General features: G+C 41.7%; 1 protein-coding gene across 1 annotated transcript; it reads right to left on the bottom strand.

Annotated features, from left to right (window-relative positions):
- Positions 1-802: 802 nt before the first annotated feature.
- On the bottom strand, positions 803-12,087 carry LOC148353962 (high-affinity choline transporter 1-like). Its single transcript, XM_088351045.1, has 8 exons — positions 11,623-12,087; positions 11,428-11,544; positions 8,944-9,099; positions 6,373-6,521; positions 6,144-6,287; positions 5,909-6,062; positions 4,286-4,503; positions 803-1,442 (listed from the first exon to the last, which is right to left on the bottom strand). Exons 1-8 carry the CDS (start codon positions 11,804-11,806, stop codon positions 918-920), a joined length of 1,647 nt encoding a protein of 548 aa, XP_088207171.1. The 5' UTR covers positions 11,807-12,087; the 3' UTR covers positions 803-917.
- Positions 12,088-15,911: the final 3,824 nt, after the last annotated feature.

The following is a 15,911-nucleotide window of genomic DNA, read 5'->3' as shown; positions in this document are numbered from 1 at the left end:
TTCAGTCTTGCTGTGAGACGCTTGCATAGATGAAGTCAATTATTGCTTACTTGATTTCATTGCTGAATATACAGAGAATGATAATCATGTGACTCTAAAAACCAAAATGGGAAATTTGCATCCATATTTCATGAGACAATAATCAACCGCAAAAACGTAGTTTGTCAAGTCAAGTCACATTTATTTGTATAGCCCTTAATCACAAAAAATGTCTCAAAGGACTGCACAGGATTACAACTACACCATCGCCTGATCTTAAACCAACATGCGGGCAAGGAAAAACTAAAAACCTCAGCGTGAGGAAAAAAGAAACCTTGAGAAGGGGCCTTACAAGTGGTAGTTGTAGTTGTGTTGTCATTGGTGACATAGCACATTTTTTTAAGTGACAACATATTATTGGGGGGATAAAACAACGATTGCTTGATATTGGTGGGGACATAACATTTTTTTTTCCAAGTCATCACATGTTATTGGTGGGGACCAAACACTAATTTTTCGATACTGGTAGGGACATGGCTTTTTTTTAAGTGTTCAAATATTATTGCTTGGGACAAAACAATAATTGCTCGATATTGGTGTGGACACACCCCCTCTATCCATGCCAAAACTACACTCCTGATCAAGCGTACCAATGAATGACTTGTAAGTTTTCAAACCAAGCAAGGTCCAAAAGCTTTCCCGCCCCCGCACATAGTTTCCATGATGACAGGCCCATACGATATTTTAAATTCGCGAGCTTAGTATGCATTCTTGATTGCATGTCCGATTGACAAATAAAAAAAAAAACCTGTGAGAAGGTGGACGAGGGTTCACAGGACATGGCAAATATTCTAGGAAAAATTTGTTTTGATGGGAAATATTCCCTGTTCCTTGACTGACAGCATCCTTTGCCACGGCTTGAAATTGCCAACATTGACTCAGTTGGCAGTAGTCATCATGGGCTCGGCGGCATCTGTGGAGCTATTCCTGCAGGGGGGACTCGAGTTGACTTTGGGGGCCGGTGTCTGGAAAATGTGCAAAATGTCCCAGGTGGCAGGAAGCAGGCCTTGGCGGAAAAGCCACGACGCCATTAAGGAGAAAAAGGAGATGCCGGCCAGAGAACAGAGCATAGCAAAGGTTTTGACAGGAAAACGTTGCACATAGATATTGCTGTTCCAGACGCCACCTGGTAAATGCAGAACTGGTGGCAAGCCCAGCAGCGGGTCACCAGTTAGCACGCGCATGGTGATGCCGGTGAAGCCGCCCAGCAGCGCGCCATAAGCATTGGTGCTGGTGAAAAAAACGACAGAAAGCAGCTGGGGGAAGATAATGTTGTAGGAAACTTCGGCCCCTATGAACCAGAAAAGGATAACGCTGGTCTTCAGACGGGTCAGAGCTGTTCCTGCCACGCCAGTCACCACCACCGTGCCCCAGATGGCCAGCTGCAGCTCCCGATCCGATGCCTGCCGGACCGCAGAATTTCACTCGACATGCAGAAAACTTGACTCCCATTATCACTCACCCTTCATGTACCCGGCATGGTCAGCCCATTACTGACACTTTAAAGTGTTCTGGTCCACTTACCACAATGCAAATTCATTGCCAAAGTTCGCCAGCGAGGCCACTTCGCTGATACGGTGCCCAATTGAGCAGTGGTCCCCAACCTTTTCTGTACCACAGCCCAGTTAAATGTCTGTCAATATTTTCACAGCCCGGCCAAATAACACCATTGGATATAATAATTATAACAATAATAATAATCATAAGCCTTAATTCACTGTGGAATATCCAGACCACCAAATGATATAGGGAAAGGCATTAGATGTTATCTCATCATCACACAAATTTTTCCTCTCTGTACCATATTGTACTAGATTGTTTCGCTTTAACTCTTTTACATAATGCTCCATTAAAACATTCCAAAATGTGGCACCGTGAGTAAAAATAGTTTTCCCATAGATTCCCGCATCCAATGCTGAGTAAATATGGTTAGCGGTATTCCTCGCCCAAAAAATCATTACTAAAATGTGGTCTGAATAATTACCTTTTAAGCAAAAAAGAAAGTAACTTTTTTTTTCACTTTTCATGCGGCACGGGAACAAACAACCCATTGCTCTGAACCAGTATGCAGCCTGGTGTTTGCTGTCCATTGCCTTGGAGGTACGCTGTAACATTTACAGATATGTCCCTGCGTTTCATTCATATTTATGACGTAGCTTTAGAGCAGGGGTGTCAAGCTCATTTTAACTCGGGGGCCACACTGTAGAACAAACATTCTGTCGGGGGCTGTACTAGTAGATTAAAGAAAAAGAAAAAGAGAGATAAAGAAATAAGAGAAAGAGGGAGGAAAACGGACAGAGGGCAGGACAAAGAAAGAAAAAGAGAGAGAGGGAGAGAGCGTGAGAAACAAAAGAGATAAAAAGAGAAGTTGTGAGAGAGGGGGAAAGAAAGGGAGCGGAAGAAAGAAATCCAAAGAGAAATAGAAAGACCGAGGGAGAGGAAGGAGAAAAGAAAGCGCGAAGGAAGAGAGAAAGAGAAATGAGAGAAAAAGAAAAAAGGAAGTTAGAGCAAAAGAAGTTAAAAAGACAGGGAGAGAGAAAGAAACAAAGAGCAACAAAGGAAGAGAAAAAGAGAGACACCGAGAGTGAAAGAGACAGAGAGTGGGAGAAAAGGTGTGGAAAAGAGAGTGAAAGAGACAGAGAGTGGGAGAAAAGGGGTGGAAAAGAGAGTGAAAAGAGTGAAAGAGAGTGAAAGAGAGTGAAAGAGAGTGAGTGAGTGAGTGAGTGAGTGAGTGAGTGAGTGAAAGAGAGTGAAAGAGAGAGAGAGAGAGAGTAAAAGAGAGTGAAAGAGACTGAAAGAGAGTGAAAGAGTGAAAGAGAGAGAGAGAGAGTGAGAGAGTGAGTGAGTGAGTGAGTGAGTGAGTGAGTGAGTGAGTGAGTGAGTGAGTGAGTGAGTGAGTGAGTGAGTGAGTGAGTGAGTGAGTGAGTGAGTGAGAGTGAGAGAGAGAAATAAATACAAGTACAGCATCTTTCTGAGAGGCACCTGGCTTTGGCAACATCAAGTTGACATATTTCAACTCTGCAGCTTGTTTTTCTTTTGCGCTTCTCTGAGTGTTGTCGCCCGGGCCAGATTCAATCCCTCATCGGGCCTGATCAGGCCCGCGGGCTGCCTGTTTGACACCTGTGCTTTAGGGGTTGCCAAACTTGCGAGTGTAGCTAATGCTAAATGAAACGCTAGCTAAGAGTGCCACAGCAAGCAATCTGCCCTGAGTCCCACACAATGTTTGTTATTTAAGAAGCCAATTAGCTAAGACAACGCTCCAGAGATGATCTTCCTTATTTCTTTTCAAAATAATCACAATCAACTGGTGGTGGTGTATACTCCTATTGCATTTTCTGTTTTACTGTTTATTGATATTATTTACAGAGCTTTGCCTTTTTAGCATGGTTAAATATAGTTTAGTCTTTAAATGGTGTGGTTTTGTGCGTTCAAGTACAACCAACCAATTACCTAGTGAGCTTCTATTAGGCAACCTTTAAAAATAGCTTTCCAATCTTTTGTTGTTAAACACTTTATAAATATCATTTCCTGGGCGTTTAATATACTAGTGTGAATAAGTATGTCTGTATTGAAATTGAGCTATTCTCTCATGTTTCATTTTTTTTATGGTCTTTTCTTTCTCTTGTAAATGTCAGACTTATGGAAGGCTACGTAATTAGCTATGTGGCCTCTCGAATGGCTTTAACAGAATTGCCTCCACTTCAGTACATACTTTCCTGTACGGCTTTTGAAGTCTGTCAAATAGTTTGTGGTGCTAGGGCACGTAAGATTGCGGGTCGTAATAAATATCATCTGATATGAGTCATTAACATGGACCGAATATCCTTGGAATTTCCAGTCTATTGATCCTTTTTATGCAGACGTACCTGTATTTCTCTCCTCATTCCAATCAATGAAATGAAATGAAATGATCTGCATTTACATAGCGCTTTTCAAGTCAAGACTTCCCAAAGCGCTTTACAGTGTGCTTCACATTTCCCAATAGCGGCTGTGCAGCCATGTAAGGCGCTAACCTGCTTATTGGGGGCATTAGGGGTTCAGTGTCTTACCCAAGGACACTTCGACATGTAACACGGAGGAGCCGGGATTCGAACTGCGATCTTTTGTTTCCAAGACGAGCGCTCTACATCAACCTGCAGACCTTTCACACCGTATATTTCTTTCCCCGCTCTGTCTACCTCTTACTCTTTAAATTACACCTTTCAGGCGTAGGCAGGGATACTGCGGTTTGACATTGCTTGCTCACCTGCGGCCTGAGAATGTTGTTGTAGATGTTGGCGGTGAAGACGGAGGCGGCGGACAGCAGGGCAGAGTCGGCTGATGACATAACAGCGGCGGCCACGCAACCAACACCCAAGATGGAGACGTAGCGCGGCGTCAGCGTTTGCAGCACCAAGGGAAGAACCAGCGCCGCCTCGTCACGCTCGAAAGGGGACGGCAGCCCGTATGATGTCTGGTTCCAGTCTGAAGGCAAAAGGGGTGTTCAAAGGCGGTCGACTTTCACTCTGATTGATGTGACAGAAAACGTTGGTTTGGATACTGACACGAAACTTAGACCGGGAAACACCTTTATTAACCACATAAACTGGTAAAATAAATTGATTCAGGACTTTGTCCGATGGAGCGACGCAAACCACCTGCACCTAAACACCACCAAGACCAGAGAGATGGTGGTGGACTTCAGGAGAACCAGAACTCACCCGGTTCCTGTAACCATCAAGGGAGAATGTGTAGAATTTGTCCAGACCTACAAATACCTGGGTGTGCAGCTGGACAACAAACTGGACTGGACTGCCAACACAGAAGCTCTATGTAGGAAAGGGCAAAGCCGACTTTACTTCCTCAGAAGGCTGGCCTCCTTCAACATCTGCAAAAAGCTCCTGAAAATATTCTATGAGACAGTAGTGGCAAGCGCCCTCTTCTATGCGGCAGCGTGTTGGGGAGGCAGCGTCAAGAAGAAGGATGCCTCTCGTCTCAATAAACTGGCTAGGAAAGCGAGCTCTGTTGTGGGCAAAGAGCTGGACAGCCTAACAACAGCAGCTGAGAGACAGGCACTGAAAAAGCTGAGGTCAATCATGGACAATCCATCGCATCCGCTTCACAGCATTATCTCCGGACAGAAGAGCAGTTTCAGTGACAGACTGCTGTCACTGTCTTGTACTACGGACAGACTGAAGAGATCTTTTCTTCCTCATGCCATGAGGCTCTTTAACTCCACCCGGCAGAGTAAAGGCCCACATTAAACCACACCACCTACATTGGATCTTACTGCATTATGTGTTCTGTGTAGCACTATTTAGTTAATCTATACAACATGCTAAAGTGGGCATTTGCACGTCACACTGGGTATTTGAATATTGTTTTCTTTTGGCTTTATTATTGTATTGTTCTCAGCTCAGGGATGCTGCTGGAAATGTGAATTTCCCTTAGGGGATGAATAAAGTATCTATCTATCTATCTATCTATCTATAAACTTTCATCATGTGTATGACTGACAATCAGGCACATAATTCATTTTCCATTAACCTTTAAACTGTCTCAATAAAGTTGGCTGCTAAAGTGATGCTAGTCATCATTAGTCACTAAATGAAAATATCAGTGCCGACAAATGCAAGAAGATTTAAATGAGACCTAAAAGAGTCTAATGAGCTTTCAGTTTTATGAGATCACAGTTACGTTCAAGTCCTTCATAAATGCCACTCCACACCACAATATATCACCTTTCACACTGATATATTCAGGAAGTCATTTTCTCTAGTATTCACTAACTTGAATCATTTTAGTCTGAAAGATACAGGAGATTGATATGTCTTTGATATTGATGCTTACTAGCATGCACAATGACATTTGCCATTGACGAAACGCTTACCTGTAGATGCCCCCACGGCCCCCAACACAACAGGAGGGATGCCGAAGATGGCAAAGACAGCAGCCGAGATGAAGCAGACACGTTTGGCAGTGGATGGTGATGCTGCCGAAAGCGTCCTCTGGTGGAAGGGCTGGTACCCCAGACTTCCCAAAGCCTGGGTAAGAGAACCCGCCCAAAAAACTGAGTACTGGCGTTCTGGGTTTGCCCATTGAGCTCCAATAAGGCATCCACTGACCAAGAATAAATAATTATCCACAAGGATCCATATGTTGTTAACATCCCAGTCACCGATCCAGGGCGCGTGTAGCGTGTTGTTGGTCAGCGTGGAGCTGATTGGCATCACATGAGGGTTGCTCACGGCGAATGGAACGCACGGCCACTACACATACATACACATATGCAAACAGTCAGCCACAGAAGGGAGGTGGTTTGACCTGTACGAGAGGCGGTGGTCCGATTGCAACCAGGCTGAAGAAGATCAGGAGCAGCTGGATGACATCCGTGTAGGCCACCGAATAGAGGCCACCCAGAAGCGTGTAGGTGATAGCCACGCCCGCCGAGATCCAGATGCACACGCTGAATGAGAGGTCCAACACCACGCTCATGGTTGCACCTGCAGACCACCGCACATGTGTGCAATTTTATACCTCTGCCTGTGTTTCTGTGCTGTAGGTCTCAAAAAAATAAAAATAAAAATATATCTATCTATCCATCCATCCATCCATTATCTGCACCGCTTATCCTCAGTAGGGTCGCGGGGGGTACTGGAGCCCATCCCAGCCAAACTCCGCACAGGAAGGTTGGTCTCTGCCACTTCCATGCCACCTGCATCGTGTCTTCTATTACCATGTAGGGTTTGATTTTTGTTTCTGATTGGGTCACTTTTGTAGTGGTTTTGAGACCTTGTTTGTTTTTGTTTATTGTTCATGTTTTTTTATTGTTTTTATTAATAAATGTCATCCTTTGTTGAGAACACTTGCTTCTGTTCTGGCTTTTCTGCATTTGGGTCCACCATCAGCAAATCGTGACAGAATAGCTACCAGTTTTATATGCATTTCTGACATAACAACAGTTGTTATAGCAGTGTACTATTTTGATATGAACATAGTTTTTATTAGGTTATCATGTTGACTAGAGGGGCTAAACGAGTCTCAGTCGACCCCAAAAAATATGTTCCATGAAAATTGGGGATTCTATGCACTTTGTAATTTATAGGGCAATTCCAAAAGGATGTACAGTATACGTAATTGTTATTAAGAAGTAATCATGTGAACAAAGACATCAATCCTGTGAATTATTTCATATGCCAGTTACAAAACAGATCCTTCCGATAAAAAAGACTTTCTATTAATCTTTTCAATCGTTAAGATCATCAAATTCCCTAGCGTTGGTGAGTTGTGTTTGGACCTGGTCCGCTAGCTACTGTTAAATTATTAAAATAGGTCACTGCGTATGTTATGGTAACAACACACGCAGTTATCCAGCTATATTAAGTTTATAATTTAATCATCACGTTATTACTTTGATGATCACATTATTCATTTTAGTTGTTGTAAATGCACATCATATTTATCCACATATTTTATTGAAGAATTTACTTGCTCTACCCTTTCTTATAAGTACTCTCCCAGCAATCTTCTTCCACCTTTAATTTATCATACAACCCATTCGTCTTGGCAATTTGCGGTATTAAATCTTGTAGAGGGAATTTTCCTTTCTTATCTTGTAATGTGAATTCCCAGGAGAGCCTGTTCCTATAAATCAGGGGGAGAAACATTCTTGCATGCTTTTCTGGTGTACGCACTCCTCGCCTTTTGGTGGGAGAACGCGTCTCCATCAATGGGTCCTGAGTGCACTCTGATTTTATCTTTATTTTAAACATTGTAATAACTGTCCTCAACTGCATTGCTTCTCTCCAGCTCTATTTTTTCACAGTCCGAATACTCGGTCTGGTCGTGGAAAAGAACACACGGCGAGACATCGAATGTCCTTTTGCCTTCACTACCCAAGTGTTATTTGGGGGATACCCAATGCCCAGGGACACCATGTTTATGGCCTCTGCTGTGTAATATTTGTCTGGGGTAAATCCACACATGAAGTGTTGCATTGAACATATTCCAAGTGTCTACTCTGGGGCGTCAGTAGTTCAGGAGGTTGTCTTGGGATCAAGGCATCCCAGTTCGAATCCTGGCTCGTCCGTGTTACATGCCGAAGTGTCCTTGGGTAAGACACTGAACCCCTAATATCCCCAATAAGCAGGTTAGCGCCTTACATGGCTGCAAGGCTGCTATTGGGAAATGTGGAGCACATTGTAAAGCGCTTTGGGAAGTCATTGACTTGAAAAGCGCTATATAAATGCCGATCATTTAATTTAATTTCATTACTCTCCCTACCGTTTACCATATGAAATGACCCTACATGAAAACCCTTAAAATTGTTTTAAAACCCTAATTTGAAAATCGTGGGGAGGAGTTATAAATCCCTACTTTAAAACACTAAAAGTGACATAAAACACCATTTGAAACCCTGGGAGGAATTTTGAACCCTAGATTAAAACTCGAAAAACAATTTCAAACCTTACAAGGAGTTTAAAACTCTACTTTGAAACCCTAAAAACGTTGTCAAACCCACATTTGAAACCCTCAAAGGTGTGAAACACTTGGTTGAAACCCTAAATTTGATTTAAAACACAAAGAAGAGCTGAAAACCTTACTTAAAAAAAAACCGACAATGACGTAAAATCCCCATTTGAAACCCTAGAATGAGTTTGAACCCCCGGCTCGGAACTCTAAAAACGATTTTAAAACATATTTTGAAATCCTCAGATATGTTAAAAACCCTACTTTTTAACCACTAAAGTGAGAAAAAAACATTTGAAACCCTAGATAAAGTCACCCCTAACACCTAACAATGAAGGCTGAATTTTAAACTTTTTTGCGAGGATGTGTGCATTTGTTTGTTGCTTTGTTGATGTACCGCATGTATGTTTGTTTGTATTTGTGGGGCATATGTTTGGAAATGTGTGTGTGCATCACCTAGACTGGTAAGTGTAGAGGGCACCCAGAAGACGTCGAGTAAGAGCGAGGCCAAGGCAAAGATGCCCGTGAGGCCTTTGCCGTACTTGCGCTGGAAGGGATCCAACATTGTGACACATTGGCTTGCCCGGAGCGGCCCGGCAAACAGCAGCCCACCTGTTTCAAAGACGCCCTGTTATTCATGAGAAAATTTCACTCCTCGGCCTATTGCCTTTTCTCGCACCCCTTATCTTCCTGATGCACTGCACTTTTCTTAAGATAACGACAACTTATTGCTTTTTATCATACGGCTATTACTTGATATATAACTTAGATTGTTCCCATTAGGACACAATAAAAAAAATCATGCAACGTTAAAGGTACAGTGTGTAAAATTTGACCGCTAGATGTCTCTGTATCAGGTTGTGCAACTGAAAAACGTGTGCCAAGATGCACAGGGAATAAGACAAACTCCGGAGACTCAAAACGCTACATTATTTACTGTCATTACTTGCCTACCCATCCATCCATCTATCCATTATCTGCACAGCTTATCCTCAGTAGGGTCGCGGGTGTGCTGGAGCCCCTCCCAGCCATATTTGGGCAGTAGGCAGGGGATACTCTAAACTGGTTGCCAGCCAGTTCGCAAGGCACACATAGACAACTCACTCGCTCAGTCACACCTAGGGACAATTTGGACCAGCCAATTAACCTGACATGCATATTTTTGGAATGTGGGAGCAAACCGAAGTGCCCGAAGGAAACCCACGCAAGCACGGGGAGAACATGCAAACTCCACACAGGAAGGTTTGATCTCATGACCTTAGAGATGTGCCGCACACGCGCTAACCACTGCGCCGCCGTGCTGCACGAGAAAAAAAGGTGTAAGAAAAATATGAAAGCAAAAAAAGATGATAAAGGAGAGAAAAATATATAAAAAAACTCAGAAAAAAGCAAAATAAAAAAGGAAAGAGAAGAAAGTGAAAAAAAGGAAAAGGGGAAAAATATGAAGAAATCAAAAGGGAAAGACAAAAAAAGTTGAAAACAAATTCAAAGCAAACAAAAAAGGGATAGGGAAAAAAAATTAAAAAAAAGAAGTAAAGATGAAAAGGAAAAGTGAATAAAGGAAAAAGAACAAAAAATACTTCAATTAGGTAAAAATACTCTTCTACCGAAACCACTTTATATTACGTCCGAAAATATTTATTTAATCGAAATGATTTGCAAAAGAAAGAAAAGAAAAAAAGGGTAGCCTTGGCAGCAAAATGGCTGACAATTATGCCAGCTCCCTGTAGGTGAGTATTTTTTAAAAAATGCATACATACACCATAGTTCATATATTATTGCTTATTATTCAAATCCAATTCGGGTTTTTTTTTCAAAGGAATTTTTTAACCACAAAGAGGCACTAAATAATAGACAATATCCCTTTAAAAGCAATTTAGGAAAAATCTGGAATTCCTGATGGCTACAATACAACGCTCATGTCCTTGATTTTCCAAACGAGTTAAGCCAAAATATGGTCAGAGGATGTGGGTCAGGGGTCTCAAACAGGTCCTTTTGCATCCCGCAAGATGATAGTTCGTGGCCCTGCAGCAATATGAATGATAAGCAGCCTATGCTAAATTATGCTAATTTAAATTTGGGGGCCAGTTCAAACGCTAATATTTGAGAATGACACTTATCATATGAGAGTGCGTCTGCCCTCTGGTATGATTGGATAGTTACTTCCTGGTTTTACTCACAATAGTGCATACACATAGCACACTAAAAAAAACCCTAATATGTTTAATCGTTTTTAGCAAAGTGATAACTTTGTTACTATTGGATGTGTGCAAAGAGATTTCATAGGTTGCCAGTTCCTTATTTGGACTCACTGTTGTTTTTACTATTGTATCATTGTTGCTATCGGGCAATAATTTTGCTGTTCTTTAAATCTACACTCTATAGGGCACATCTGTTCTTTGTAACCTTGAAGAATTAATAAAAAGAATGCTCGGAGGAGAGCTTTAGGATGAGATGGAATTTTTTTTTTTATCCGAGAGCTTTTCTCCCTCGGTCCTCCTTGCAAGTTCAAAATCTATTAACGTCTTCTCACCTTATTTTGAGTGTCTACTTAAGTTTAAACCTAATTCAAAGTAATTGCAATCTATGTTATTTAAATAAAAACACAAACAAAAAGTCGCTGTTGAACTGAAGCTTAAAGGACAGTCGATTGCCGCGCACGTAACTTAATGACGTTTTGCCATTGAGCCAAGTTTGGTAAAATATTTCATTTTTTGAATGTACATTACAGCTTGATTTATTTTCTTATCAATTCTTGATATCGTTTTTTTTCCTTGTAGAAAAACACAGTTATTGAGAGACAGCGAAATGTTTATAATACCAGACCGGAGAAATGTAGTTTGAGACCCCTGATGTAGGGTATCTTGAAAAACTCATTTCAAAACATCTCACACTGACGAACTAGTCAAATACAATTTAAGATTTTGTAATTCTTTTTACCTAGAATAAAGGAGGTGCTGTACCCCAGAGTGACAGCAGCTGCCCAGGCCAAGCCCATGGAAGGTGTATACACCATCTCGGCCAGGCCCACAATGAAGCCTCCTCCTACCCACGTGGCTTCCAGAAAAAGAACAGAATGCACTGAATCCCTGGAGTGCACATGAGTCGTGCAGAATTTCGATGACCGATGCTCACCGGTCATGGTGAAGACGCCCACCAGAAGGCTGATGCTGCGGTCGCCTAGCAACGACATCTCCAGCGTGCCGCTCACTCGCTTACGCTTCTCCCTCTTAGACTTGATGGACGCCCAGATTCCAATGGTGAGGACCACCGCATAGAAGAAGACCATGGAGACGATGCCAGGAATGTTGGCGGCCATCTCGTACTGGAAATGAAAATTATACGTTTATTATAAATGCATACCTTGCTGTCGTCCTATATTTAGTGTAACACAACGTCTTACTGGATTGTCTTGAAAACTGGATTGGTATCCCAGGCACTGAACTTTCATGGTTTAGGTCCCACCCCCATTGTGTTAGTTAATGTGACATTTGAGCCTTAGGGTTCCCAAGGGCTCTGATATTGGCCCACTTTTCAGTATTTAGAAGCTTCTGTTAGTTAATATTATTAGGAAGTATTAGCTTTCATTTCTATACAAATGACACTAAATTGTATCTGCTATTGGAAACTAGCGCTATGTTTGGTTCTAGAGACCTGGGCTTTCCAGACAAATAATAGAATAGAATAGAATTACCTTTATTATCATTGTTACAAAATGGGTTGAACATATTGTGACAACGAAAGTGGACGTGGCACTCCAGTTTCACATTTTACTGAGAGAATAAAAAAACAAATAGATGTTTGTGAACCATGTAAAATGTTATCATTTGTAAAGCGCATTACAAAAAACTACTGAATATCAAGGATGTTGTCACAGACCAGGAACGGGGACGGGACCCAATTGCGTTCGTTTTACTCAGTTCTATTAAGAAGGAGAAAAGGACTTGCATCCACGATCCGATGATCGTCGGTCACGGGTAGCAGATAGCTGGAACGCGGAAGTGGCACTTCCGCGTCGAGCGAAGGTAGTTGTTGACAGCGAGAAAAAAACAGGTCGACGGCCGGGGCAGAGGAGCAAAAACATAAACGGGTCCAGAAAAGAGGTCGCAAACAGGAATCAGACAGAAAACAGGGCAGGATAGAGTCGGAGAGTCACATAAAGCTTGACTAACTGGGAGCATAGGTTCACAAATGATCTGACGAGTTCTTTCAGGAAGACGGGAGTTTAAAAAGAGTCCAACAGCCAATCAGAGACCGTGGCTGTTGGCGCCAACGGGGAAGCCTCACGTGCCCCGCATCAGTAATCATGACAGATGTTCCTTATTTTTATGTTTTATTGTTTGTTTGCTTACCATCTTCTCATTTTTATCACTCATTGGTTTCCACATAATCTCTTGAATTTCCAACTCTAAGAAGATAAAAGAAGAAAAAAGGCTATGTAAGCTTTTTGTTTTCACTAAAATAAAGGGGGGTCTGTTTTGAATGGCATATTAACTGAATATTTTTTCGTTCAGAAGTTTTTTAGTAATGCAATTTACAAATAAAATTTTACGTAGTACACAGACATCTATTTGAATGAGGTTAAGGGCGGTGTGGTTTAGTTAAATGACATGCATTTACATAACTGCATGTAAACACCCAATGTAAATATATTCTGCCTCCACATTCCCACCCTTTCTTGTGTAAATATTGTGTAAATTATTGTATACAGTTGGCAGTCACAGTGTCACACCAACATACCCTGTTTTAGCAGTAGCCCGCTAAGAAACCCTTTAAATGGAAGCTCATCGACTTATGTATCCTCACTGTTGACTCACAGAACAAACTGCAAATAACTGAAAACACCAGCAAACCTCTGAGAGCAATTTGATTGGGTGAGTGGCAGAGGTGGGCGGCTCCCTGCACACAGCGCAAGGCACTCCCTTTTCTCTCTCGCTCAGTGAAGTCTGCACCGATATAAATTTGGCGATATCCTTCTTTTTTGCAATATTTTTTTGTTACATTTTTACAAAATAACTTTGCTTGACCGTGTTTTGAAACTATTATTTCGGACAAAATTACCGTCGAAATGAGCCTCAACATATTTATATGGGACACAGGCTCTGGTATTATTATTATTATTTCATAGGTTTGATCAACTCACCAAATGACACACAGTGAAATAAAATGTGCTGAAGAAATAGCTTTTGTTTGGAAAGCGGGTTTGGCGGTTTTGGTGAAATTTGTCCTCAAATATTTGGTGTAGCCCTTTCAAAAAAAATCAACTATTCTTGCTTTTATTGCTCTTTAAAGGAAAAAAGGTTTTATATGTAATATTAATCACATCTCATCATCACTCTAGCAGGGGTGTCAAAACGGATTAGGCCCGCTAAGCGATTTAATCCGACCCGTGAGACAACTCAGAGAAGCGCAAGAGAAAAACCAGCTGCAGGTTAAAATATATCCACTTGGTGTTGCCAAAGCCAGGTGCCTCTCACATACTCTGTACTTGTATTTCTCTCTCTCTCTCTCTCTCTCTCTCTCTCTCTCTCTCTCTCTCTCTCTCTCTCTCTCTCTCTCTCTCTCTCTCTCTGTCTCTCTGTGTCTGTCTGTCTCTCTCTCTCTCTCTCTCATTCTCTATCCTCTTTTCTCTAACTCTCTATCTCTTTCTCTTTCATTCTCTTTGTCTCTCCTTTTCTTTTTCTTTGTTCCTCTTTGTCTCTTTCTCTCTGTGTCTATTTCCCTTATTTTACTCTCTATTACTTTTTCCTTTTCTCTCTCTTTTCTCTCTGTCTCTCTCTTGCTTTCCTCTTCTCTCTTTCTCCCCTTCTCTTTCTCTCCTCCTCTCTTCTCTTTTCTCTCCTTCTCTTTTTATCATGATTACTGATTCGGGGCACCTGCGGCTGCCCCGGTGGCGCCAACAGCCTTGGTCGCTCATTGGCTCCTTGCCACTTTTTAAACCCCCCGGCTCCCTGTTACCGGCGTCCGATCGTTGCGATCCTTCAGCAACTGCTAAGGCAAGCCTTCCGAACCTGACCTGTTTTTGACTCCCGTACCTTTCCCGGCTTCGACCTGTTTCCGTTTGATCACGTCTCTGCTCCTGCACCCCGGTAATTCAACCTGCTTTTCCCTCTTCGACACCGATATCGCTCGCCAGAGAAGTGCCACTTCCACGTCCCGAGCAACCTGCTCCCCACAATCAACGACCACTGGATCGTGGGTGCCAGCTTACGGCTCTTTTTAAATAAAACTAATAAACTAACGCAATTGGGTTCCCGTCTCCGTTCCTGGTGCCTGATACTTTTTCTCTTTGGATTTCTTTTTATCTCTTTTGTTCTCTCTCTCTCTCTCTCTCTCTCTCTCTCTCTCTCTCTCTCTCTCTCTCTCTCTCTCTCTCTCTCTCTCTCTCTCTCTCTCTCTCACTCTCTCTCCCTCTCTCTCTCTCTCTCTGTGTCTCTCTGTCCCTCTCTCTGTCTCTCTCTGTCTCTCTTCCTCTTTTCTCTAACTCTATCTTTCTCTTTCTTTCTCCCCATCTCTCTTTTTCTTTGTTCATCTTTGTCTCTTTCTCTCTGTGTCTTTTTACCTCTTTTGCTCACTCTTCCTTTTTTCTTTTCTCTCTCTTTTCTCTCTTTTTCTCTGTCTCTCTCTTGCTTTCCTTCTTCTCTCTTTCTCTCCTCCTCTCTTCTCTTTTCCCCCTTCTCTTTTTCTCTCATTTTATTTCTTTGGATTTCTTTTTATCTCTTTTGTTTCTCTCTCTCTTTTTCTTTGTCCCTCGCTCTCTACTTTTATCTCCCTCTTTCTCTTATTTCTTTCTCTCTCTTTTTTTCTTTGTCTGTAATCTACTAGTCCAACCCCTGACAGAACGTTTGTTTTATCGTGTGGCCCTTGAGTAAAAATGAGTTTGACACCCCTACTCTAGAGGAAAGGAAATAATCCTGGGTACTTGATATGCAATCAAATGATCAATGTAGAATTATAATTTTTCATCGAACTGTTTGATACATAATCACATACAAAACTAGAATAAATAATTCCAATAAATGGATATATGATTATTATTATTATAGTAGTAGTAATAGTAGTAGTAGTATCATTATTTACTCTTTCGATCCCCCTGCCATGTCAAGTTTTGTCTCAGATTTGCTGCAACCAGGAAAAAACAAGAGACGACATAAAATTAAAAATAATCAATCTGCATCCGATGAACCAGTCAGTGTTTTGAACATTGACGTGAAGCTTGTCGTAAATGTCTGCTTTCAGCATGCAGTTCAATAAAAAAATCCAAGTTACATTTCAAGTTCTTGTCTTTTATGAACATTTTCTTTCGGTGTTTGTTGATTCAAGACATACATTAAACAACTAAGTACCCCAAGAATAGTTATGAAAAAAATGCATTTCAGGCTTGATTTTTATTTTTTAAATTGAAAAGCATTTTGGGCAGAATC

Source organism: Urocampus carinirostris, chromosome 13 (assembly GCF_059441175.1).
Source record: "Urocampus carinirostris isolate Australia breed hairy pipefish chromosome 13, RoL_Ucar_1.0, whole genome shotgun sequence".
NCBI lineage: Eukaryota > Metazoa > Chordata > Actinopteri > Syngnathiformes > Syngnathidae > Urocampus > Urocampus carinirostris.
Note: the sequence above shows the minus strand (reverse complement) of the source record. Positions and strands in the feature narration are given on the sequence as shown.